General features: G+C 45.9%; 1 protein-coding gene across 2 annotated transcripts; it reads left to right on the top strand.

Moving 5' to 3' along the window:
* On the top strand, positions 1-26,960 carry SMYD1 (SET and MYND domain containing 1). Of its 2 annotated transcripts, XM_009980029.2 has the most exons (10): positions 1-137; positions 11,406-11,582; positions 12,237-12,450; positions 13,650-13,780; positions 15,672-15,710; positions 18,627-18,819; positions 21,584-21,676; positions 22,862-23,025; positions 25,149-25,317; positions 26,802-26,960. In XM_009980029.2, the coding sequence occupies exons 1-10, from the start codon at positions 1-3 to the stop codon at positions 26,958-26,960; spliced, it is 1,476 nt and encodes a 491-aa protein (XP_009978331.2). The 2 variants fall into 2 exon arrangements, with proteins under 2 accessions (XP_009978331.2, XP_009978340.2); XM_009980038.2 differs by lacking the exon at positions 15,672-15,710.
* Positions 26,961-27,802: the final 842 nt, after the last annotated feature.

Here is a 27,802-nt window from a genome sequence, read left to right as displayed (position 1 = left end):
ATGACCAAAGGGGGAATGGAGTCAGTCGAAGTGTTCACATCTGAAGGCAAAGGCAGGGGCTTGAAAGCGCAGAAGGAATTCTTGCCTGGGGATGTCATCTTTGCGGAGCCAGCCTACGCGGCCGTGGTTTTTGATAGGTAAGAGAAAAGCACACGTAAAACACGGTCTGAAAGTAATCTCGATGCAAAATTTCATCTGGCTGGGTGGGTGAGAGTTTGAAGGCGTCTGGACAACATCAGAGAAGGGTGCGGAGGGGAGTCGGCAGCACTTCTGTAAAGACACACACAGCTTACAGTGACTGTGCTTCCCAGGGCTCCGATCAGCTTTTTTACTTTTAATATGGCACAATCTGTTTCCAGGATGTGATCTGGCAAAGTGCTCGGTGCCGTCAGCTTTTGCCAAATGTGAAGAAAGTTGTGTGCGTTCGGTGCCTCACAAAACCGGACCCGTGTTCCGCTCTGGTGAACTGCCAGGAGTTAGTGTAATTCAGGTACAGCAATCTCAACCTGACTTTGCTGAAGCCTCCGATGTACAATGCGTGATGAAAGTGAGTTACCTTGTGCTCTGCTCACGTGTACCTCCTCCCAGCTTCATCACCCACTGCCTTCAAACTGGAAGTTAGTGGGGTCTGCGAGTGATATTGTTTCTGTTAAAGTGATTTTATATTCCCTGCCCGTGGCAGGGGGGTTGGAACTAGATGATCTTTAAGGTCCCTTCCAACCCAAACCATTCTATGATTCTCTGATTCTATATTTGTAGTCAGATGAGTTAACTGGAAACAAGTCTCTACTTTCACTCTTGCACGAGTCTGGTTTTAAATTTTTGTTCACACTGATGTATCCAGAAACTGAATTCTGGTGCAAATGCATTTTTCTTTTCTGCTGCTTGTTTCAAGGACGAACAACATTCAATCAACCTGTGCTGCCAGTGTGGCTGGTAGGTGCCCGCTTCTGCCCTTCGAGTCAGTGGAAGATTCGCTTAAATACCTTGAAAGCTAAAAGACACAAAGAACCAATTTCAATGTTAAACTTCCATGGGATAAATGTAGAATAAAGCCTCAGATATGAATGGAATATGTTCAGCATTATAATGTGCTGAATAGAATTTGGCCCAAACTTTTAAACCAAGGAGCTAGATGTCAGCTGAAGCGGCTTTGGGCTTAGGAAATTTATGAGCATTCTTCAAGGGCGTCGTGGTGAGTCCTAAGACTGATCTTTTTTCCCCAAATTGCCAGTGACTTTAGTGCATGTTCTGCACACTAAATAGGATGGTGTGTGATCCTGCCTAGCTGAGCTTTCCCTGATTGAATCAGCTCCGCTAATGAAGTCTGGGACGCAAGCAGAGCTCATGCTGCTGTTTTAATTATGGCCATCGTGTAGCTGAAGCTGATTCGTGCTACTGTGTGATCTGGCAATAGCGGAGAATTGGGGATTAAATGGACAGGGCAGGAAAGAAGGTTTTTGTGTCTTTCATTCACTTTTCCTTGCCCTTACAGTGTCAGTGGGTGAACATGTTTATGAATCTATAATAGCAGCAATGACACTTTTGCGTTTGTATTTTAATGTCATTGCAAGAGCTCGCATTACAAATGTAGCTTTTTATTGTAAATTGTGAAGTTCTTGAATTCTTAACCCTGAGTCCAATTAGAGTAGTTAGTGAGAAAACCATCTCTCCTTGATGTGTCCTTCTGGGTCTTGTACTTTAGTTTCACTTGTGTCACTAGCTGGGATCTTGCTGTGATACTGTTGGCTTCGTAAGTGGCTGTGAACAATGATTTCTCCCATATGCTGTATAAAAAAACCTAATTATCCTTTAAACCATTGAAAACATTTTGCCTTTTGATTGCTGGTTGAGAATTTTTTTTCTTCTATGTGAGATGTTGTGAACATCATGCATAGAGTAGAGCTGCCCATGTTGAAGAGCTACAACTTCACTGCATTTTCAAATGTCACTTGTGTAATGTGAGATAAGGGGAAAAACCATCACCACATCAGCTCTTAGACTGCAGACTATCTTAGGCTTAGGTTTCCAGCAGAAAACCTTGGATGGGGAGAGACGTTCTTACTTCCCTCCCCAATCTGTGTTTGTTTAGCTCCCAAGGGCAGATCCAGACGCTGAGCATCAAGGGGGTAAGGTAAACACATCCCTTCTCTGTGACTGCAGAGGATGGGAATGACTTCAGTCATTCCTGCCTTTCTGCTGCTTCTTCATGCTGCTGTGAAGTAATAACAGACTCTTACCCTCCTGCGGCACATTTCATCCCAAAGCACTTCCTATACGTCACTGGTGAAATGCATTCCCAAAATCTCTGAAGCAAGCAATGCCAACTGAATGCTTGTTGGTTAGCGCTCAGCAAGGAATATCCTGGGCCTGAAATATAATGGAAACATGCATTTTTCTTATGAAAAATGCTCTGATGTTTTTCACATGCACATAGGGCTTTGGTTTTGAAGATGTCTTTTACTGCTATCCCAGGGTATTAAATTGCATATAAGCCCCATTGAGCTGGTGGCTATTGAAGAAAGGTAGCCTGCATCCTTGAAGGACCTGCAAGAATAAATCCACACTAGGCCATGGTGGCTGGTTTTGCCCTGAAAAAACTGCTGTTGCCTCTGCAAGGGTGAAGAGTTCAATGGAGAGGCATGTGTTTTCCATACCCACAAATGAGCATTTAGAGGTCCTGAAACTGGTGTTGAGCCTACACTATTAAAAAGGACCTCACTCTACATTGGGAAACTCAAAGTCTGGAGTCCATCATCCTAATTCCACTCAGCATTGTCATCTCTTGCTGAAAGCAATGTAGATATGTACTATGGAAAGAGGATTCCAGTGTAAGTGATTGGTAGGTTTAATTTTTCAGCTCAGGTCCTGCCAAATAGGTGACCAGATTTTCCACAGAGCTCTACTTTCTTTGTGTGTAAAGGCCATCATGGAAGCACGAGAGTGCAGAGTACTTGGAAAGGCTGGTCAGTACTTTACAGCCCTTTGAGGAGCTTAGTTCTTTGGGAAGCCTGGTTCCAGTGTGGATGCTGAGTCCCTGAAATCCTGCCCCTGATTTTGCTGTTGAAACCAACTTCCATATGTTCCATCATACTACTGTGGCCACACTGCATTGTTCTGTGTGACTACATGGGACATGGGAACACAGCAGGCGAAGTGAAAGTCTCTTTTTCAGATTAGTAGGAGCAGCTCTTCAGAGATACAACATAGTTTTCTTGGCGTGACTGTACCACAGGATGGAAAGCAGCTTGTGTTCGTGCCCGGGTACAAAGCTCTCAAGAGATGGGAGGTGTTACTGTTCAGAAATGAGGGATCCCCATAACAGCTGGTCATCATTTTACCTGGTGAAAAACATAATTATGAAATGAAAAAAATTGCATTATCTGCTACAGGTGTTTAACTTCAGGTGTGTAAGTAAGAAACTTCTCCATAGGGCTGTTGCATAGCAGAAACCTACCGTTCACACTCCGAGAAGCTATTGGAAGAACAAACCTCTTTGCCCTGACTGTACAGGGATCTAGGGAGCCTGAACGACTAATCTTGGCACCCGGTGTTAGGTGCTCACAGCACAGTGTGGATACACTACTCTTTGGGCTTAAAGGATGCAAAGGCCCTTCTCTATATATTGATGAGGGGAACTGCTGAAGTCATTTGGGCCTGAGGCTGTGACCCTACTGCACAGTATGAATGTCTGTCTTTCAGCAGGAGGCTGAATTTGAGGAGACGTTGAGAATTTTATTTTGCCAGGAAAAGGAGAAATGTTTTCTTTGACAAGACTCTATAACAAGCCATCATACTATGAGCAAGTAAGACCCAGAAATTTAACTGAACCAACCTACAGGGTGATTTGATGGCTTGTCCAGCAATGTGTGTGTCCAAAGAAGAGCAACGAAGCTGGTGAATGGTCTAGAGCACAAGTCTTATGAGGAGCAGCTGAGGGAAATGGGGTTGTTTAGCCTGTAGAAAAAGAGGCTGAGAAGAGACCTTATCGCTCTCTACAACTACCTGAAAGGAGGTTGCAGCGAGGTGGGTGTTGGTCTCTTCTCTCAAGTAACAAGCGATAGGACAAGAGGAAATGGCCTCAAGTTGCGCCAGGGGAGGTTTAGATTGGATATTAGTAAAAATTTCTTCACCAAAAGGGTTGTTGAGAATTGGAACAGGCTGCCCAGGGAAGCAATTGAGTCACCATCCCTGGAGGTATTTAAAAGACCTGTAGGTGTGGTGCTTAGAGACATGGTCTAGGAGTGGACTTGTCAGTGTTAGGTTAATGGTTGGACTCAGTGATCTTCAAGGTCTCTTGCAACCTAAACAATTCTATGATTCCATGATTCTATGGTTTGAGAGTGAGCTTGCAAATTAAGACACACAAAACTAAGGTCTGTTATAAGTGTCTGTGTAGAGCTCAGGGCAGGTTTCAGTTGCCATAGGTGTTTAGTGTCATTTGAGATGCCTCAGGGTGTCTGAGACATCGTCTTGGGGCTGACAGGTACAAAACAGGATTTATGAGAATCAGGCCTCCTCTCAGCCCAGATGGGTGTCCCTGCAGAGCCTAAAATAACATTAGGCTCCTATGTCGAGGCAAGTGAATCCAGCCCTGAGTGTCCGTTACAGTCAATGGAGCACTATAATGTGCACTGAACACAGACACCTACATTTGAGCTTGATAGCTTTCCAGACCCCACTGAGTGTTTTGGTGGGATCTCTACTTAGACACTGAGGGTACAGATGAGCACATCTAAGTGTCTAAACCGGTAGACTGCATCCCACTCTGGAAGCCCCCGAAGGTCACAGAGACCCTGGAGGTCCTTGAGGGTCCCTGAAGTCACTAAAGCTGGTGAGGGCTTGTACTCTTCAACCCAATGATGGACATCTAAGAAACAGTTTCTTAGCTGGCGCCAGAGACTTTTAATCCAGAAGTACATAAAACTCAAAGTGAAGCTAAAGAAGGTTCCTATAGACATCAGCCAGCTCACAGTTTCTCAAATTTTAAGGCCAGGTTATGACTCACGAAGTTAATCCTGCTTGTTGCAGGAGGGTTGGACTAGATGACCTTTAAAGGTCCCTTCCACCCCAAACCATTCTATGATTCTGCAAGTCTATAACCACAGTGGTTACCTGGTGTTGACTCCTGCATCAAGCCTGTTACTTCTACCTGAACTCGATCAGGCTGTTTAGAGAGTCGGTGAATACTGATTGAAAGGGGGTGCAGAACTCAGTGTGATCTCCGGTATTTTGCTGCTTGGACAAAGTGCAGACACACTCTCTGGTCTGTGTTTGAATCAGCCTTGCTGTTATCAGCTGAAATAGCTTTCAGAGAACACCAGTGTCAGGCCTGCCTTGCCCTAAAATAGATGCAGAAGATTGGAAATGTATCTTCTCAAGGGATTCTTTGCCTTTGTTGGGGTCATTTTTCGATTTGCAAAGCCCCTGTATGTTCCCCGTTGACATTACCTCTCACTGAAGCTTTCTCTAGTGCTCTGCTTAAGTGCTGGCGTTGAATCCTTCCCTGCTCCCTCTTCGCTTTCTCTTTGAAGATCCCAGGTCTCCTTTCCTGACTGGCACCTTCAGGACGATGGCATTCCCATCGCCTGGGCTCCATGTACAGTATGTGACCTTCTCCTCTGGCATGTCAGTTGGCTCTCAAGACTGTAAGAGTTTGCATTTCCTACGGGCATGGGTATACCTGATATATCTCTGTCAACCTTCATCAAGAGAAGGTTTGTTCTTTAACCAGTGGGGTTTGAGAGACAGTAGTCAAGGCAAACAGTGTCATGTGGTAGAAAGCCAAGATCACCTGAAGATCTGCTTGATGAGCGATCTGCAAATTACTAAAAACTTGAGAACATGCAATTTTTGCACTCCTTTTTTGTGTGTGAAGCAGGCTCAAAACATTTCCCAAGGAAAACGTGGGGAGCTTCGTTATTGTAGCTGGGATGACCTCGGGATATAAAAATGCAAATTTCCATAACAATATGACTCTGAAAAGATTATGGAAGCAAATTCTTCGAGTTGATATGAATAAAAACTGAGAGCTAATGTGATCATATTCACATTGTTTAGAATTTTCTGGGGTTTCATTTTTTGTTATTAGCTCATTTGTTCAAAAGCTTAAGTAAAACCTGGGAGAAACCTTCCTTTTTTAAAGCACACTTCTTTAAAAGGAGGCTGAGAAAGCTTGTAATGACAGACTAAAAGTAAAACAGTCTAAAATTAGTCTAAAGAAAACCCTCCACTCAAATCAGACAAACTAGGATGTGTCACCACTGACACTTTAAAGACAAAAGTACTAAATTCCAACCCCTCTTTTTAAAGGAGCAAAACTATTCTTGTGCTAATAATTCACCATTATAGATATCCTCAGTAGAGACCAGCTATTGGATACCCTCCTTTTCCTTTCACTGCTGAAAGAGGAGGTGCGTTTCCTTAGGCTGTTGTGTTAAAGCCAAGTGGACTTTGCCTACATCTTAGGCTACTCTTATGCTGTTCTCGGTAGGATACTAAGGAGGGAGGTGCCTAGCCAGACAATAATAAATATGAAGTAAGTGGACTTAGGTGTGAGTTAGGTTGTCTCTGTGTGTCATCTGTCATGTACAGAATAGCATAAACTCATGTTAAATAGTTTGTGAGCTCCTCACCATGCCTATTAGCTATTCAGTGAAATCCTCCTTTTATTCCTTTGCACTACAGTCATTTCTCCTTGCTTTTCCAGATCAGTGAATGAGATGCTGTGGACGCTGGATTGGAAATGATTGTCAGGTGTTTGGGTTGTGCATATCTCAGAGATGAGGTTGATATGTTTCCTGTGGCAGTGCTCAGCCCTCTGTACTGGCAGGTCCAACGGATTTTATTCCATTTGAATCCAGTCCAAGCAGTCACAAGAGCTATTTGTTTCTTCTGCTTTCACTGAGAGCCGTGCTTGTGGGAGCCATGGTTTAGTTGACAGTGCTCTGTCACCTCTTGCATTTGCTGGCTGGTACATTGAATCATTGCTTTTGTGACTGTAGCTACGTCCAGGATTAGTAGTAGTTGTGCATCTCATCTATGTAACATCAGAGCTCATGAGCCCCTGAGAGTTGAGCTCAGTTGACACTTGGATGGGAGGCCAAGGAAACCTGAGGCTCCCCAGAAAGTCATTTAGTGAGTCAGTTAGTGGCATCTGCCCTCCAAGTCAGTACTAAATCTCTGACCTGGCAAGGCTCGGACAGGCTGGAGAAGTCGCTGTGTTAATGAAGATCTTGCTTTTGAGCAGGGTGAAAAAAAGAAAGATGTTCTCGCTATGTGTGGAAGATGGCAGTGAATGCATGGCCAGAGATCACCCCAGGGGCCATGGTGTACATAGATGCAGCAGAAAGCAATTGTATTGTCGCTGTGTTAAAGCAAGGGAAGGTGAGCACTGAGTCTCTAAGGATTCAAACCCCCAGGGCTCTTGTGTTGGTACCACACATGTCTCCAGAAACCTTCAGAGCTGCCTGGCCATGCAGCATCCTGACCACATGGGCATGGGCCACTCTCTTTACAGGGAGAGGAAGCTCCATTCAGACCACCTGAAGCCATTTTGGCTTGTATTAGACACTTTCTAGGCCAGACAAAGGGCTTTCCAGATCAGTGATTTCCACAGGCTGAGACTTGGGTTTAACCTGCTGCTTGCCCTGTCCTTGGGGGACCTTAACCATCGCAGAGGAGATGACAGGGGAGACTGTGGACCTCTGCAAACTTTTGGTGTCCTTGGTGCTGTCTACCTCCGGGACAGATGGTACCAGAGCCTGCTAGGAGGTCCAGCCCTGGGGCCAGGGGAGAGCCCCACTTTGCCATCTCCTTTCAGGGCACCCAGCTCTGAGCTCCTCTGAGATAGCAGGAGTTTGCACCACTGCCTAGAGGCTCCCGGGGGGTTTAGGTGCTTGCAGGGTCAGGCAGTGCTTGGACAATGGTTGTTGGAGATTCAGGCAATAGATCTCAAATACCTGTGCCTCCTGATTTTTTTACTGCACCAAGAGTTTAGCCCAGGCCTCTGCAGTCCTGGTAACACACGTTATCAATAAATCCAGTCTTCTTTTAAGCCATTTCTGAGCACGGAGGATCACATGAGGGTTTTGTGAGAGATGTGATATTTCGTATACCTCCAGTCAGATTACCTATGGGTAATTGTGTCTGCAGTCTTAATACCACATGACTTGTTCTTTTGCCTCCTTGGCAAATCTCATGTAACATTTTTTGTGCATTTCTGCATCTCCTTAGAAACAAGGGCTTTCCAGGGCTGGCAGTAAGTTCCACCAGTTGGATTTGCTTTGGAAACTCTGGATACCCTGTGCATTAAACAGCAAAATGCAAAGCCAACATTTCAGTATTTTTCTGTTCACAGAGAGAGCTGGAGGTAGACAAGCCTCTGCTTGAGGACTTGGGTTTTGCTGCACTGTATTCCCCTCCAACCTGTCACTCCTTTTTACAGGGAAACTTCTTTAATTGCCTTTTTGCTCTCTGACTGCCCTCAAAGTACACAGGCGGCAGGAGGGAGCCTCACTCCTCGCCCAAGATATCTCCCTGTGCTTCACGGTGCGATGTAACCACACGGGTTTTATCAGTTCTTTGGCTCTCCTTTGGCTCTTCTTTGCCTTACAAGGAGCATAATCTCTCTTGCACCTCTCTGCCCCCCTGACTTGACAGCTGACACAGCACAGCCTCACATTTCTCACCAGCTCTTTCATTTGACATAACGGAGCTGCCTGAATCCCCCTTCCCAGACACGTGTTCCCCCTGCCCCTTCCCGGGTGCTTACCTTGCGTTGGGCTCCCTCCCGTGCACCGGCACTGCTCACTGTCATTTTTCCAAACCTCATTTTCACATGTGGTTTTGTCTACTGCAGGTCGTCCTGCTTTAAATCAGTGGCCCTCTGCTTTAAATCAATGGTCCTCTTCATCCCACAAGAGCTGAGGCGCAGGGTGGTTTTTGTCAGCAGCTCATGCAATAGTGCCAGAGGAATGAAAATGCATTTTAAGTTTACTGTGACAGATATAAATACTCATACACATGTGTATAAATATATTTGAATAGTGAAGAGGCAGAATAGTCTTTGGGCTGTGGACTCTGGGGCTGTGGGTCTGATTCCTACCTGTGGCGCACCCTCGTGTGATCATAAACACATTTTTTATTTCCTTGTGCCTCAGTTTCCCCACTATGGGTTGTGGGCGATGATAACGTTCCCTTGGTAATGAAACCTCTGTGGTCAGGGAGATTTTTGCAATGAGGAGAACCTCCCTCCTGGGGCCGGCAGTGTCTAAGTGATGGGAATTTTAATTCTCCTATACTGTTGAGCCTGGCTGGAGGCAGAGGTAAAGTGGGCAGCTGCCTGGAGAAGCAGACAGCTGAGGACACCAAGTCAGACAGGGAAAAGCCTTCTCTAGCAGCAAGGGGAAAGTTGTTTGAGCAAGAGACAAAAGTGTCTCCTCCTCCTTCCCAATGAAGGAGCAAGCAGCTGGACATGTGAAAAGGGCACATGGGGGAGGTTTCCTCTTGGTCCGAGACCCTGGGCACTCTCTGAGGTAGGATATCAGGTTAGACTTCTTCTTCAGTATCCTCTGACACATTCCTCCCCTGGCCTTGGTTATAGTTACCTTCATACCATTGTAGGATGCTTCTTGGAAATCCTGTTTTGATCCCCCCGAAGAAGCAACTTGCTCCTTTTGAAAGGTGTTTCCCACTTATTCCATCACCATCTAACTCAGAGTAACCTCTCAACCAGTTAAACTGCAGAGTCAGAAGCAGGAGTAGCTGGCAAGCACCACTTACTGCTGCTGACACCAGAGAAAGACATGTCAGGATTTGGATTTGGAGGAGAAATCTGCATCGCTAGCCTGCCTGCAGGAAGGCTTTAAGTGGCCTAAAGAGCACAGTGCTAAAGCTGATGCTGGATTAAATAGGGAGGCCTTCATGCCCTGGGAGCAGAGCACATCCTCACATGAGGTGCTGTGCTCATTATCTTCAAAGTTTAACAAGGCCCCCATGGGTGGCATATTCTGGGCCACTGACCAGCATGAAATCATTGGTGTTCTCAGCTCAGTAACATATCAGCCTTGTGAAGATGAAAGATTCCCTGAGTTTATTAATAAAATCTTATGGTGGTCATAAATGCAAGTACTGCTCCCTAAGCTTGACATTACAGCCAGCCCACCCCATGTCCTACCTCAGCCAGTGCTCCTGCGAGCTCTTCAGAATTCATCTTTCCTCTGTCTTTAGCTGTTTGGTGTTTCTTGTCCATCCCTGAAATTCCACTTGTCCCTTGGCAGTCATGTCTGGGGATCTGCTGAGTGGCTGGGAGCCTGCCCTGGTCCCTCAGACTTTCACTGATCCAGAGTGATTGGGACCAGGAGAGCTCAAACCCACCTGGACCAGGGCTCTGTGCTGCTCTGTCCTGAAGATGGACAGCCAGGAGGCATGTGCTGCAACCAAAGGAAGAAGAAGAAATAAAACACTCAGTGATGAGAAGATCTTCCTTGAAGGAGGCTGTTCTCTTGGCTTCCTTATGTCATTTCCAACAGAATGCCACAAATGCCAAGTGCAATGCCTCCAGCACAGCTACACCTTTGGCCCAGTGACAAAAAGAAGTGACAAGCAAAGCTGCTTTTTAATCTGTGGAAACGTATCTTGATATCAAGCAACACAAACACAGGGTTTCCCTATGCAACCACTTCTATCTATCACTCTTCTTCACTGCGATACACCCCTGGTCTGCTCACTAGCAGAGCATTTCTGATGTATGTTTTTATCCTCAACAGCATGCCTGTGCCTAACGAAAGGTTAGGAGAGCAGTTAGGATGGCTCAGAGCCATGCTCCTGTTTGGTCCCTCTCACCCAAAGTTTTCCTAAGTCTCGGGCATGGTGGTGACCTCTGCTATATTCTGTGACCTGATCCATGTGGGGGGGTCACTTCAGCCAAATTCAGAGGCTTTTTAGGCAGGTGAAGCTCTTTGCCTTCATGTTCTTCTTCATGCTCGCCTGAGCCATAGACTCATTAGACATCTGCTTTCTGCTCCCCAAATGGGTGACTGGTGCTTCAGCACGGGCCAGACAGCAAACGAAAACAGAATGAACATCCTACTAACAGCAGTGGTGCTGAGGAGGAGCAGATGAGCTGCAGACAAGAGTGCTGAGAGCTGGGGAATGCTTTATTGCTGTCCTCTTTTAAACAAAATATTTGTCTTTTTGGCATAGCCAAACAGAAAAGCAACAGCGCTGGACAAGTGCACAAGGATTAAGCTGGGTGGAAGGTTTCTCCATCCTTCCAAAAAATCTTGTAGGGTCCATCCTTAGTGAGTGTGGGGAACACAAGGATGCAAAGCTGGCAGGACCCTCACTGGGTGGAACTGGCCCTTCACTGAGGTACGAGCCAACAGGTTCTTCTGTCCTTCCAGCCTGACACACGTCGTCTGTCACACCTGCTTCAAACGGCAGGAGAGGCTCCACCGCTGCGGCCAGTGCAAGTTCGCCTACTACTGCGACCGGACCTGCCAGAGAGCGGCTTGGCTGAACCACAAAAATGAGTGCTCCGCCATCAAGAAGCACGGCAAGGCACCCACTGAAAACATCAGGTGAGAGCTGGCTCCCAGGGGCTGAGCCGGCAGCCTGGGGATGGTGGGAGAGGACAGGGCATCCTCCAGAGGATGGTAAGGAAGAGTTGGGTGGCCAAGGACAGGGTGGAGGTGGGAGACAGTTTGGGAGAGGACAGGAGCATCCCATAGCTAATGAGGGGGTTGTGCTCCTGCTTTTTTTTTTTGGGTGCTGGGCCCTAGAAGCTCTACTGCAGCTGAATGTGGTAAGGCAAATCCACCCAGGGTGGTTTAGGAGGTGTCAAAAAGTGGGGAGTAGATGGAAAAGTGGAAAAGGAGATGGGCACTTCCGAACTTGTCTACAGGATACATTGATTTGGATTCACGTCCCAGCTCTGTTATAAGAAAATGAGAGGAATCTCCAAGGAAATGAGAACTGTTATGGAGGGCTGGGGAGCTGAGGGTCTGTAGCACTTCTCCAGATGAGAACACAGATGCTGCGGCAAAACACTGTGTCTGTGTCCCTCTCCTTCAAAAGCCCATGGATGGTGACCAGCCATCAGCCATCCAATGATGAGCCTGTCTCGGTCTGTCTGTACACAGTTTCCCACCCATGAAATGAATTTTGATGGCTTATCAAGGTCCTTATCCTTACTCTGGGTGGTGGTGCTAATGCCTGGGGCTCTCTCCTGCCAGGTTGGCTGCCCGCATCATGTGGAAGATCGAGAGGGAAGGCAGTGGGCTGGCAGAGGGCTGCCTGGTCTCCATCGATGACCTGCAGAACCACGTGGACAGCTTTGGCGAGGAGGAGAAGAAGGAACTTCGCGCTGACGTGGAGAGCTTCCTTGAGTTTTGGCCGCCCCAGAGCCAGCAGTTCGGCATGCAGTACATCTCCCACATATTCGGAGTGGTACGTCGGAGGGGTGGGAGAGCAAATGAGGGGCTGCTTTTAATGCCAGCTTCCTGGAGAAAGTCTCCAACCAGCCTTTGTTGAGGATGCCCGAGATCATCCCTCTCTTACCCTTAAGAGCCCATAGCGGTTAAGATGATAGCCTAGATCGGTATTTGCTGCAGGCAGTTTGAATACTTCTGTGTTCCCCATTGGCATCCTTCTGCACTGACACTGGGAAACTGAGGCAAGGGAAGGGCAGGGTCTGAAACCTTTCATCTGTCTAACCATGCAGGCTCGCTTAACTGTAGGTGTGTTGTCATCACAAGTCCCACCCGGCATCTCTTGGCACCTGTGAGTGCTGAGAAAATATATTTAAATATATTTTTAGTAAATAGAATATATTTGAATATAGCAGATCTGGTTTAGAATATACAGTAATATCTATTACATATCGTGTGCATTCAATTTTTACTTGTATATTATAAATATATATTTTTATATATATTAAAAATAGGTAAAATAAAATAGCTATTTTTAATAATATCCATTACTAACTTGTGAACCGTTCCATTCATATGTGATAATAATATACCATATAGAAAAGCATAATAATTCATTCTTGGTATACATATCATGCAAAACTAGTCATTCTGAAAATTGACTGGGACTCGTAACAAAGAGTAGTAATTGGTTTTTGTAAGCTCTGTGGGCCACCCATCAAACGTGACCAGGTCGTATGCAGCTCTCAAGGTTAATTTCTAACTGGTAACTATTTTAATAAGCATGAACTTTGCTTTCTGCTGATGCTCTGCTTGAATTGCCTCAAATTCATTTTCCTGTGACCTTTTTCTGAATTTTTTGCAGGAAGTGAATGTAAGAAAATCAATGCGTGATCAAACCAAATTTATCTTAGACATCCCAAATGAATATTAACAGTAAATATTCTGCAGCATTTACTGAGCTCTGCTCTGAGTTGGTCCTTCTGTATGAGTCCTGCATTGCTTCTCTCCTGATGTTTTATCCCAACTAAATGTGGTGTTTCTACAACTACCTTCTGCAGTGATCTCGTAGGCACTCCTTTCTCCTTAAAGTCTGGAGTTTGGATGCTGGAGATATACCTCTTCTAAAGCATCAGTGGGAATTGAGAAATCCTGAATGTAACTGAGTTCAGCTTTTTTCTCCTTTAATGCTTCTTCCTGCCCATGTTTTGGAATTAGATCAACTGCAACGGCTTTACCCTCAGTGACCAAAGAGGACTGCAGGCTGTTGGTGTGGGAGTCTTCCCCAACCTCTGCCAGGCAAACCATGACTGCTGGCCCAACTGTACTGTCATCTTCAACAATGGCAAGTGAGTGGATTTCTTCCCTTGGGTGCAGTGGCGATGTATCCTAATGGGCAACTCAGCAGACTTTGCTAACCCCACAGTATCAGATCCCTGCCCCAGAAAATCTCTTCATTCTTGCTCAGGAAAAAATAGTCAAATTTTTCTTTCTAAAGAGAAACTGTTTTCTTTCTCATTATTGTTATTTTTAAAATTATTGTCTGATATACTAAACAAATACACAAGGTTTGACCCCCAAATCCAGTGAACCAGCGAAGAATTTTACCCTGTTTTCTGTGAGTTTTGAAACTGGACTCAAAATAGGCAGAGAAAGTACTAAGTAGCTGCCTAGATCACTCCTTATATTGAGGCTTTATTTATAAATAGTTAAGGAACAATTATGGTTAATAAATTATTAAAGATTATACTGAGTCCGTAGTCCAAGAACTCCTTGTAGCTGAAGCTTGAAATCAGCTGTGTATCACTATCTGCTGATGTCTTTACAACCATCCCTAACACAAACCCTCATCTTTGCCAGAGTGTACCATCTCTAGTAATCACTGATTAACTCTTCAGCAGTGGGATCTTAATGACTGTTATCTGCAAACCGAGTCACGCGTGAGTGCAGGATGCCCTAAGCCGCTGGGCATTCCCCATTCCCACCCAAGTCCTGTAAGAAAACTTCTGTGGGACATGTGAGATGGAAAAAGATTAAGTGGGAAATGCAGGGAGGTTTAAGCAGAGCTGGGAGTGGAGGCTGCTACTCTCAGTGCTCAGGGCAGCCCGTGGGAGGGATGCTCTGCCCTTCCCAGGCTCCTCCCTGGCCAGAATAGGTAGAACTACTGCTGATCCAGCAAGTTGCAATGTGTACAAGACATTAACTGTGGGAAACTGCTTGCCAAAAACTGCACAGCCACAGTATTTCATCCAAATTTTCCGCTAGGTCTTAAGATTTTACGAATTCCCATGTTCACCAAATTTTAGTGCTATAAGTTAGCATCCCAGCCTCCCCTTCTTTAACTAACACATTGCTTGTATGCTCCAGTTCTCACTGCTGGTTTTACTTGATAAAAATGTATCAGTGTTTATCGAGCAGCTAGTAAACGCACAAAAAGAAAACAAAACTGCATTAGGATGGTTACTTTTGTGGGAAATAGGGTCCGATCCAAAGTCAGATTGGAGTCTGTGCTTTGATACCCAATTGCCCTGGGTCAGATCCATAGCGGGATGATGGAGAGCCTCTCCAACCAGCCTAGGAAGAGGAGGAGGTAACTAGCAGTGATAACAACCCTGAAGTCTGAGTTTCTGGGCGATAAGTAGAGGAATGGCATTTTGTTTGCCTGGCAGCTTGTCAAAGCTCCCACATATATTCTGTTACTGACTTTGAACCTGACCATCTGGTTATTGGCCAGGTAAATTATGAAGGTTTTTTGTCTTTCTGTGGAAACCTGATGATAAGCCCCTGTTGTGGGAACTGAGATCTCTATCAGCGCTCAGGACACAAAACCGAACTTGAGGACCCACTAAACTCATCACACAGAGCACAGTCCTTGCTGATATCCGTGTCTGATTTCCGTTTCAAGCTGTGTTTTAGAAAGCATGAATACTGATGTTGGGGGAGACATTTCTGTACAGGAGAACTAGCCCCCTTGTGCCTGCCAAACCTTTTGTACACCCCCCAGCAGAGACCACCACTAAAATCAGAGTGCCAGGACAGTTGTCTACCAAATCCTCCACGGCCCAGTGATGGGCCATTTGGTTATGGCAGCTGGCATAGCAAAAGCGAAGCTCTCATGCGGTGAAACTTGAGCCAGGCACAGGGAACCCCCTTGTCTCGATGTCCCGATGCCCTACACCATGTACCCATTTTTTTGTTGTTGTAACTGTGTAAACTGCAGATGTTTGTTTTGTCTTTCAGTCATGAGGCTGTAAGATCAATGTTCCACACACAGATGAGGTGGGTCGGTCTTGAAAGCATCATCCTCCCCCCTTGCCCTGTACCCCTCATGCCCTGTATTTAATGGAAAAGCTGCAAACAGCCTGAGGGACTCCCTCTGTTTGCAGAAAATTTCACTTTCCCCATTTTCTGAATTTCTACTCCTCCCCCGTGTAAAGCCCCACTAAACCCAAACCTCACTTAACTCTGTGTTTTGTAGTAAATTAAAACGATAGTGGTAATACTGTGACTGTCTCCCCCACTGCAAATTCCCTCTCTGCCTTCCCACTCTCTCCCTTGGCTTCCTCCCTGTCAGTATTTCCCCTGTCCACTTCTCATTTCTCCTCCCCTGACTACGACAAGAGCATGAAAGTCAGAACAAGGTCTCGCTAATCTTGTACAGCCCAAAATAAAACCTTGCGTATTAGGAGATGAGAAATGATTGCATTACTGACATACTAAATAGTCCACGTTTCTTCTGCAACAAATAGTGCCCGTTGAATGTGTTGACTACAGTAGCAGTACCGTGAGATGTAGGTTTCATCCTTTTTCATCATAATACCTGATTAATGTTTTACCTTTTAATGATGCCACTGTTACCTGATCCAAACTAAAGAAATCACAAAAATATGTGCAAAAAAAAAAATAGTTCGCTGCTTAGCTCACTGCATGTGGTATACGACAGTCGGTCCTGTTAAAGGGACACTGTTGTCTTTAAACTTTAATTTCAAGCAAGCATGCAATTTCCTCAACTAAGACGTGCAATACTTTTGAAGTGCTCTCCTTCACCATTGATGCTTACTCAGTGCATTATAGATAGGACCATAAAAATGGGCAAATGAGTTTCACTTCTGATTAGAGTTGCTATTTGGGGGCAATTTGAGTTGTGAGCTGTCGGGCACTCTCTGTGCCCACGTGTGCGTCTTTCAAGGTCCTCGGTGCTTGCAGCAGATGCTGGGGAAAGAGCACGGGACAAGCTCGGTGGCGTGCTCTCGGCTGACAGTGTCTCTTTAACCATAGCATTTAAAATATGCCATGTGTTTCCAGGCTTATCCGGAACGCTATCAACCCCCTCGACACAAGGGATGGCTGCTTAAAATACACCCGCAGTGCTTAGGCTATCAGGGGCATCATAAAAGTCAGAGGTTTGATTTTGCTTCTCTGGTTGCATGACTCCCTGTAACGAGGATCGCGTTAAGTGTGAACAGGAATGTTTCTATGTGTAAACCTTTCTGATGGGAATTGCTCTTTTTCATGCACTTTCTCCTGAAATAGCAGGTTGCACCTTTCTCTGACTGGTGTTTTCCTGTGGTTACAACCTAACTAATAGCTGCCCTTCGTGATGATGGCATGTTTAGTGAAAAATTTTGTATGAAATATGCTGTTGATATGATCTAACACCCAGAGAAGGTCAAAACCAGCCCTGGAGAGTAGTTTTCTCAGCAGCTTTAGCACAGCTGAAAGGCTCAGAGCTACACCCTTAGTGCCGAGAGTTTATAACAGGAGTTACAGCGGAATCATAAGGGAATTACAATTCCTTTGCAGAAACATGATCACACAGAAAAAGACATGTCCTTCCCAAATAACTTATTTGTAATGCACCTGGTGAGACATTTGGGTCCTATGCCTTTGGTGAGACCTTCACTGGGTCCCATCTAAAGCCCCCTGTGTTCAGAGGGGAGACAGCAGGTCCCCCCCCAGGCCCATCTTGTAGCAGGCATGTACGTCAAACACGCCATTGAGCTTAGCAGGAGGATGCTCAAGGCATGCTGTCCATGGTGAGGGAGTCCCAGGACTGAAGTACCCCTTGGTAGTGTGCCAGTAGAGTGGGAACTCAGACCATAGGACTGAGTCCAGTAAGCATGCCTACCTGCAAAAACATGTTTAACCCACTAACTGGCTTGAGCCGAGAGCCCAAGCTCACTGGTCTCAAGTGCAGTGAATTATTTCTAACCATGGGTAGAGTCACTAGTAGATGGGGGAATAGATGAATACAGAAGCAACTGGTATCTGATGGAACTTTTTCCCACTCTGGCCAAATTCTTCACCCAGTTGTGCCTGTCCAGCCCCTGCAACTGAAAAATGGACCAGAGTAACTGTGAGATTAACCTTGTAGAGTGAAACAGCAAGGGAATAGTTTTGAGTGTCTATGTTATTTAAGAGCTTTTGCAGGGAAAGACATGAGAGAAAGGCAGGTGCAGAGATCTGGTTTTCCAAAAGCCTGTCATTAAGGATTTGCTGTGGATTTTGCTTTGGTTATGTAGACTGGCCATTTCCTTGTGTTTAATATTAGCAATATCAGATCAAATGGGCTGTATAAAAAGTAGACTCTTTTCAGAGAATTGTTTCTAAGCCTTTATGTAGAGATGCGTGAACAGGGTGAGGGCATCTCTTACCCAGCACCCTGAGGGAACATGTCTTAACTTCTCAGAGTGAAAAGGATACTGAAAGCAGCAAGGCTTGGGATCTGGGAGTCTAGCCAGGGATGTGTGGGTAGCATGCAAAGCAGTACTTAAAAAAAGATCCAAAGTCCAACCTCAGCATTTCGCAAGGCTTGTTGGGTATTTCAGATCTCAGGGTTTTCCTCTGGCGAGATCCCCTTTGACATAATAAAACTTTATATCTAGGTTTGGCCCTCATCCGGATAAAGTAATAGAGCCGTAATCTGTTTATAGCTCAGACCCTCATGCATCCCTGCCAGGGACTTGCAGAGAGGCAGAAGAAACTGATGTGACCGTGTTTTTACTCTGTATTCAGTTATCCAGGCTGCTGCCCATCTCTGCACTGCATCCCTGAAGAGCTAAAGCAGTACCTTAGGGCGAGGGCTCCCCTCTGCAAGGCAGGGGCTGGTCACAGGATTTGTCCCTGATGGCTCTATGGCTGCACCTTTGCTTCTGCTGCTTCTCCAAGTCCACCTTTCGTCTCCTTTGCACCCAGGATCGAGCTGAGGGCACTGAGCAAGATTTCTCCAGGGGATGAGCTGACTGTTTCCTATGTGGATTTCCTCAACGTGAGCGAGGAGCGGCGGAAGCAGCTGAAGAAGCAGTACTACTTTGACTGCACCTGTGAGCACTGCAAGAAACAGATCAAGGACGACCTGATGCTGGCAGTGAAGGAGGGAGAAAGCAAGGTATGATCTATCCTGCTGTGTCCAAACCCAGAGGTGGCTGCGTCTCCTCTGCCAAGGCATCCGTGTGTCTCTGTGACTGTGTTTCCTCAGCCCAGGGACACTCAATAGGAACAGAGTCAGATTTTGGCAGAAGCCTGACTAGTACCAGTATAAAAAATAAGAACAGAACTGAACCTGGATTGAGTGCAACACCAATTCAAGGCCATCATGCAAGGCCAGTTTAATCCCTATTATGCAACATAAGTGCAGTTTTTAATTTAAAAAAGCCCACAAAACTTGCCTTTAGCCTAAAAGTCCATCAACAGGCAGAATGGTAAAATATTGGAAAACTGGGTCTGAAATTGAGAAAAATGCTGGCATTTAGATTGTGGGTTTTTTTGAGGAACGAATGGAAAGGGAATCAAAATTTTGAACAGCAGAGAGGAAAATGTGTTGCAGGTGATTAGCAGTGACAGGACCGACCAGCACTGCTGAAGCTGTACGGTTTGTAAGCCGTGTACCACCACACTGACTCCAGCCTGAGCTTCAGCTCGTCCTTGCAAAGACTTGGCACAAGGAGTTTATACCATCACTTGACATTTGTGCGTGGTTGCTGTGGGCAGATCGACTGCAAAGAATTAACATACTTGACTATTCATTTTTAAGTAATCTGTGTTTTCCTTGGAGGTCTCACGAGTCATCAAGTGGGAGGGTGTAAGGCTGTGTCTTGCTGTCGGCAGTGGGATGTATTGCTCTCATTCAACAACTCCTATCAAGCCTTGATCGAGCAGTCAGATGCACCATCCCCTTTTTCTGAGCATTAGAAGTGCTCTGCAGCACGCAGCGGGAAGACTTGCATTTTTGGGTAAATGCCCTCCACAATCATAGAATGGTTTGGGTTGGAAGGGACCACCTAGTTCCAACCTCCCTGCCATGGGCAGGGACACCTGCCACTAGATCAGGTTGCTGAAAGCCTCATCCAACCTGGCCTTGAACACTTCCAGGGATGGGTCATCCACAACTCCTCTGGGCAATCTGTTCCAGTGTTTCACCACCTCATTGTAAAGTTGAAGTGCTTGTATAGAAAAAGCCTGTAACTATGTAAAGTGCATGATTTCAGCTATTAAAAATACACTCCATCGACAGACAATAAGTATCCAGACTGACCTCACCTGCAGAGCATGTCTGCTCGCCGCCGGCTGTATCGCGTTTTCTGGATTCAGGCTGACTTGCCCTAGAGCAGCGACGCTCGCAGCTGCGTGGAAAAAGCGCTATGAATACATGCAGGGTTGACAGCTTACATCCTCAACAGCCGCTCCGACCTCCAATCCTTCACCCCTTCCAAATACCAGCAAAGTTCCCATTGTTTATAATGGCAACAGACTTGGGGGTCTAGTAAACGCGAGAGAGGGTTTTTATTAGACAAAGGCACTGTGGAAGGGCTGTTTAAAGTAGCTATTCTGGGAGTCTTTACTCAGACAGCATAGCGACGTGATTTGCGCTGACAGTAACGTTGCCTTTGAATGTGCTCTGAGCACTAGGACACCCTGTGTGCTGCTCAAACAGCTGCCAAAAGCTGATTATCTGTGATAGCTGCAGTCTAATAATATAAAATAATGAATCATAACACAAACATATGTATCTGTAAATAGATGGGGAGTATATGGCTCTGAAAAGCTACCGGTTTTACTTCCATACTAGACTTTCAAAAGCTTCTCCCAACTAGCAGAATTTCAGATACCTCAAAAATCTGATTGACCAGCTGTGGGAAAAAGACAACAGGACAGTTTTACGGTCCTGACTCCAAATCTTTGCATCCTTCATTGCATCGTTGGGTCTCTGCTTTTGATCCATACCCAGAGGTCCTTCCTGGCTTCTGGGCACATGCCTGTGGCTCTATTACATTTCTCCAGACCAGGCTCTTCCTGGAGTCATGCAATTGTGGGCTGATTTCAGATTTCCCATTTATGAAAAGGAAAGTCATGATAGCTAGAACAGTTTGAAAATGCAAATTTGAAAGGCTCAGAAAAGCAGATGATGAATGATGATGCTGGGTATCATAACGTATTTCAGTATTAAATGAAGGAAGAGGAGACAGCTAATTACGAGCTGGTTAGTGTTTTGCCAGGCATGCCTAGATGTGCATCATGTCTTCAAGTACACGGTGAAATCCAAACTTCTTTGAGGTGTGTGGGAAAACATATTTCACTCTCTAGATGCAGCTGAAATCTGAGGTCAAACATCTTACAGTGTTTGGAGCTAATGACAGCATTTCTCAGAGTGGGTAAAATTTAGTGATCCTTCCTATCCTTATTCCACTCATCTCTCATTCAAGAGCCTCATTTCTCTCAACCAGCTGCACTAGGAGAACCTGATACACACCAACTGGTGGCTTTCACAGCCTCTTTGGCATCTTGTGAGACCTCCCAGTCGCAGGGTCAATTATGTCCCTTTTTCAGAGAAGAGAAGTGGGGGAAAGCGTCAAGGAACCCAGTTATGCATGCCAGATGTACGTGCCTGCTGCCCTCATGAGCAACACTCTTGCTGAAGCCAGCAGGACCTTCACCTCCCAATTTTGTAGACATTTCAGTCTAGTCTTGGGCAGGTCTGAGGAGCACACTGGGTTATACAGCCAGTGGTGGGAAGGTAACGGGTGATGTAGGCAGCATCCTGCTGAGCTGATTTGTGTTCCCAGACTGTGGAACAAGAATCACTTCAACCAGGGTATTTTGGCATGTGTCAGACAGTGCATTTTCCTCACTGATTTTCTTAATGTTGTCCCCAGCCGTCTACAGAGACAGTGAAGGAAGTCATCCAGTTCTCCAAGGACACGCTGGAGAAGATCAGCAAGGCCCGCATGGAGGGACTTTACCATGAAGTGAGTCCCTGTACTTTTGCTCTCCTGCTGTATATGCACTGCCAGGGAAAGCAGGTCTTGTCCCTCTCCACATCAAAGATTTAAGGACGAAACAAACCACCATTGCTGTAACCTGAATATCCCCATGTGCGTCCTGCCCTCTTGGCAACTCAAATTGCAAAAGATGACACTGGTTTCTGCCCTATGTAAAGCACGACCACGTCTGAGACAACATCCCAGACTGATTTCTTTTGTAGTGATAATACAAGGAGATTCAGGTGACTTCCAGCACCTCTGATTGACACAGGTGTTGAATCAAAGACCTCCTAGGTGAAAAACATGAGTTACAGGGCAAATGTAATGAATCAGCTCTGCCAGGTGGGCAGATGGTGGGTTTGGGAGAAGGACAGGACAGTGAAAAGACTTGCCATGTTGAGCTGTTTGCCTGTGTTGATCTCCTTGTCACCTCCGGGATGTTGCTTATTTGTTTGATGCTGAGGATGGTGTGGTGTGGGAGTGGTGTGGGAGACCTGTGTCCTACCTGGAGCACATGCCACAAGGGCAAAGATTGAGTGAGCTCAAGTCACTTCTTCCTTTTTTCTTCTTTTGCTGACCCAGAGAATATTTAATTGTTCTCTTCAGAGTGTAACAACTTCAGGAAAACACTCCAGGTTGAGCAACAGCCTTGGGGTTTGAACTTATTTTGGGAAAAGGCCGAAGCCCCCCAGAGCAGAAATCTGGACACTGGGTCACAGCTAGGTGCAGACGTGACACAGCTGAGCAAACAGGCATGGGACAGTGCAGCTCCATGTCTCCAGGCCCATGGGGTCATTAAGAGCATTCATTGCATGAAATGCTTAGAGGAGGTTAGGTAGACAGCTTTGGGATATGAGAGTCCTGTAGGCATTCAGTATCTGACAAAACCCAACCTCCTGGGGTCTTTCTTCTCCTGAACAGTAGACATCACTTCTTCCTCACCAGTTTTATGAATGCAACCCTGGGAGGGAAAGCTTTGAGCACCTATCATTTTGCTAGGCTGATGTTTCTTGACAAATCAAAGCACATCCTATCTTCCCTAACATTCACGAAGGCTGACTTGGTGTCTAGGACTGGTATGGACCATGCAATCCACAGCTTTGGTATGACAGCTTCAGGGCCAAAGGTGCTCTGACTTGCCCTTCCTCTTCCTGCTTTCTCCGGGTGCAGGTTGTGAAGCTGTGCCGTGAGTGCCTGAAGAAACAGGAGCCTGTGCTGGGGGACACGAATATCTACCTCCTGAGGATCCTCAGCATTGCCTCCGAGGTGCTCTCCTACCTCCAGATGTTTGAGGAAGCAGCTGACTATGCCAAGAGGATGGTGGATGGCTACCTGTATGTCTGTGCCCTATTTTTAGTGGCTTTCTGTGGTTATGCTATGTTAGACAGTGTGTTATAGGAACAATTTTTCTTAAGTCTGCTCCCATCGGGGCAGTGTTCAGATTGGGACCTGATTATATCACTAGGCAGAGTGGGACCCCTTCTTAAATGCACAAGAGCTCCCAAACACCTTGATTTCCTAAACTGTAATGGGCAAACATTTGGGTACATAGAATCATAGAATGGTTTGAGTTGGAAGGGACATTAAAGACCATCTAGTTCCAACCGCCCTGCCATGGGCAGGGACATCTTCCACTAGACCAGGTTGCTCAAAGCTCCATCCAACCTGGCCTTGAACACTTCCAGGGATGGGGCAGCCACAATTTCTCTGGGCAACCTGTTCCAGTGCCTCACCACCCTCATAGTAAAAAATTTCTTCCTTAGATCTAATCAAATTCTCCCCTTTCAGTTTAAATCCATTGCCCCTTGTCCTATAACTACACACCTTTGTCAGAAGTCCCTCTCCAGCTTTTTTGTAGGCCCCCTTTAAGTACTGGAAGGCTGCTAGAAGGTCTACCTGAAGCCTTTTCCAGGCTGAATAACTCCAGCTCTCTCAGCCTGTCTTCATAGGAGAGATGCTGCAGCCCTCAGATCACCTTTGTGGCCCTCCTCTGGACCCGCTCTAGCAGCGGGACCCCATGTCCTTCTTGCGTTGGGGGCCCCAGAGCTGAATGCAGTATTCCAGGTGGGGTCTCACAAGAGCAGAGTAGAGGGGCAGAATCACCTCCCTGGCCCTGCTGACCACATCTTTCATTAGCCTTTTTGTTTTGTCTCAGGAGCATCTCAGGGCTGCCCTGGTAGTGAGACACAGAGCCTGGGTGCAGAACTCAGAGGCTGTCACTGGAGGAGATGGTCTGTTCCCCTGCACTCTGCAGCAAGGGGAAGTTGCAGAGAAAAGAGAAACGGTGTCAAATGGCTGTCACTCAGGATATCCCTTCACTCTTGAATAATACATGGATTTTTGTCTTGGCTAATTAGTAAACACAAATCCTGCGATAAAAGCTCAGTGGAAATAAAGAAATTCAGGCTTAGTTCACATAGATCCCGGACAAACCTCACAGTAAAAGCGATGTACTGCATTATTACTGTGGTGTTAACTACAGGACTGATGCGTATATAAAAAAAAAAAAAAAGTAATGGAAACCATAGAGAAGAGAGAAAAGCCAATTTCATCATCTTGTTCACCCTCCTTCTGAGAGCATCGCATACCCATTACTTGTCTTTTTGGTCAGTTCTACCCCAAAAGGCTGGTGATATTTTGTTCTTTTTCAGAGGGTTGACAGAGTCACCTCCCTGGCTTGCAGGCCTGACAAGCCACTTCATGTCCCAGCCCTGGCATTGAGCTAATGGAATGACACAGAGGAAATTACCCCTCCTCCCTGTTCCTCAGTTTTTCAGTCCAGAGTGAGGACTGCAGTAATTTCCTTCCTTGCTTTAAGATCTGCCAATTCAATATGCCAAATAAGCCCTTGAAGGCAGGTTTTCAGGTAAGTCCAAGCAGATTCTAACTCTGCCTCAGCTTCTAAAATTGGATGTAGAGGCCAGGTTTCGTTTTTCCCACCTCAGGTACTGGCCGTAGAGAAGGGATCTGACAGTCTCTGGAGGCAGAGGTGCATTTCCAGGGGGTGAGATGAACATTTCTAGAGTTTCTGGAACCACCTGTTTCTCTCTCTACTTTGAATGAGAAGCTGGTGGTCATTGCATTCTCAATTTAGGCACTGCATTGAGTATCTGAAGTTAAGTTGGTGCCGTCTGGACTGTAGGGTCAGATCTGGGGTTTGTTTGTGCCAAAATAATGTGGAATGACAGAGCTTGGCCTTCTCCAACCCAGGTGTCCAACTTCCACCATTCTCAAGTTGTTCATCGTCTTTCACAACAACTCATGTCCTCATATCACTCATGTCCTCGTGTAACTCATGCCTGGCCCTTTCTAAGCAGGGCTGCACGTTTCAGTGGCACCGAATGCAACAGGCTCTTCACTTGAGTGAACAGTCTGCTCTTTGGCAAACATACCACGTCACTGACAAACATTTGGGAACCCAGATCTTTCCTGAACTGAAGTTACTCTGTTTTTCTAGGAAGATATACCATCCCAACAACGCGCAGCTGGGGATGGCCGTGATGCGGGCAGGAGTGACCCACTGGCATGCTGGTCTCATTGAAGCTGGGCATGGCTTGATCTGTAAAGCCTATGCCATTCTCCTGATAACCCATGGACCTTCCCACCCAATTACCAAAGACCTGGAGGTAGGTGTCATCTCCCACGTTGCGACTGCTGTCTGTCTGGGAAAAATAACATTCAAGCTGTAGGAACAGCCCATCCGTAAGAACTGAGAGACGTATCAAATACTGACTGCTTCTTACTAGTGCTGTGGTTATCTATAGATTATGTTACAGTCTACCGGGAAATGCATGTCCATTCATATGGGAAATTCTCTTCCTGAAAAACAGCTTTTATCCTGCACCAGGACATACTTTAAAAATGGCCACTGAGCCCCTGAATCTTCTTTGAAACTGCTGTGCCCAAGGTCAGAGGCTCCCATTCTTCAAATAGCCTGATTTCGCTGACCTCAGATGGATGACCTTACAACTTGACTATATCAAATTACATATTCTGGATGTTCCCAGTTTACCAAATGATTTTCTTTATCGGGGTCCATTCTTCTTTATTTACCACTCCCCAGTCCTTCTAAGCTGCAATGTATTTTTTTTCCTCAAATGACTGATAGGTGTGTGTTTCCTAGTTTAGGGTCAAGAGCTGCAGATCTCAGGGAATTACATCTACTTGGATATGATGAACTATTTACAACTGCAGCTGGGGAATCTATAATTTCTTTAGCCTTTAACTCACCTGATGTGACCTGTTGGCTTTACAGCATTCTCCTTTATTAGCAAAAAAAAATTACACGATACCAAGTGAAACCCTTTATTGATGTTTTAGTCCCCATTACAGCAGAGCTATAACCTTTATTAATTCAATTTTATATCATCAGAAAAATTAGTATCTAGTATGTAAAGCCAACCTATCTGTTGACTGTTTCCCTACAAAGAGCAGAGGGCGAGACCCCAGCATCTCCATTTCTGTATTTCCCTTCCCACTTACTTTAGAAGGAAAATAGGAGATATGGCACATGCTTATCTCTGCTCCTAAACCAAGGGATGAATAAAATCAGTCAGGTGTAAAAACATTTCCTAAAATCCCTTCTGAGCTTCTGCTCTAATGCAGCACTAGGAATGACTCTGCTCATGGTGAGTCCTGGGATGCAGGGGGTGCAACTGTGACGTGGTTGAAGAGGGGCTGAGCATCCTTCTCCTCCTCCCCTACCTCCTTCCACATCAGGTGACCCCCACCCTGGTGATGGGTCACACCAAGGGTCAGGCCCAGGGTGTGGGTGGGAAGTGCACTCGCTCCCTGGCTCTGCACAACATCACCTCTTGGTCCTGCATCAGGTTTGGGAGCATGAGGCTTCTCAGCAGCTTGTGAAAGAGCTGGGTGCAGGAAGGGCTGATGCCTTCTTCACCTTCACAGTACACAGGCAAGCAGGTTTGAGAAAGTGACTGTGTATCTGTGTCCAGTCAGCTTTGGTCCTGCTGGTGGGACACCTAGGGTAAGGTGTCATTACTTGGCCTAGGGCATCCCTGAAGGACGACTTCCCTTTTTAAGCAGTGCGTTATTCACTTGCTTTGAGATGTCCTGCATCACAGCTTTGGTAACCTGTTGTGTCCCTCAGGTCATGCGTGTCCAGACGGAGATGGAGCTGCGCATGTTCCAGCAGAATGAGTTCATGTATTACAAGATGAGGGAAGCTGCCCTCAAAAACCAAAAGATTCAAGTCATGCCTGAACCCAGCAATGATACCTCACCAAGCCTCTTCCACAAGAAGGAATAAACCCCGAGCTTGGCACAAATTCATGCCTGTGGAATAACATCACTTGTGGCACCTCCAAACATTGGAAATGTGATATAGGAATGTGATATATGGATAAGGATTGTTTCCAGTGGCAGCAGTCTGACAGCATGGACCTGCTGGAAGAGTCCTGAAAAATCTTCTGAGGGCTCAAAGCAGAAGAGATCTTGGCAGAAACACATCCTTTTTCTACCACGAGCATTAAAAATCCAAGCAAAAAAACCTGTTATAAAATTATTTACGTTCTTATTGGAAGCCTGTTTCTCTCTACGCAAGTCCTGATTCTGAAGTCCTTGGTTAAATTTTAATTGATTCTTTCCTAAGTGTTTTTTTCCCATCATTTCCTTGTGATGATATAATTTCTTTCCAGTGATGTCCATAGGTGGCTGACCAAGACATGGTAGAAGTGAGAAGCTGGTTCCAAAAAGTGCCATGTATGCCTGTGGGCATTGAGTGCAAACGGAATAAGACCCACAGATGGTGTTTTGTGTCAAATGGTGTTTTTCTAATGAAAAACTGCTGAAAAATTATTTTGCAGCTGACACGGGTGCAACATCAAACTATGGGCACTTTGCAAGCGAGACTAAGTGGAATTCCTACATCAGGATAAAATAATTAGGGTAAATTAGTCTCCTTAGTTAAAAATTGGAAGAAGTCTGCAGTGATGGCAGCAGACGGACATGAGTTGGGTCCATGTCAGAAGCCAGTTGCACTGGTGGGGTGCACTGGCTGTGCGAATTGCTCTGAATGAACAAGTGGTTTCCAGGGAGGGGGATCCACCTTTGCTCACCTTCAGGGTGAGCTGGGGGGCTCTGACGCCATTC

The sequence above is a fragment of the Tauraco erythrolophus genome, chromosome 5, assembly GCF_009769465.1.
Source record: "Tauraco erythrolophus isolate bTauEry1 chromosome 5, bTauEry1.pri, whole genome shotgun sequence".
Classification (NCBI taxonomy): Eukaryota; Metazoa; Chordata; class Aves; order Musophagiformes; family Musophagidae; genus Tauraco; species Tauraco erythrolophus.
This window is presented reverse-complemented; position numbering and strand designations above follow the sequence as displayed.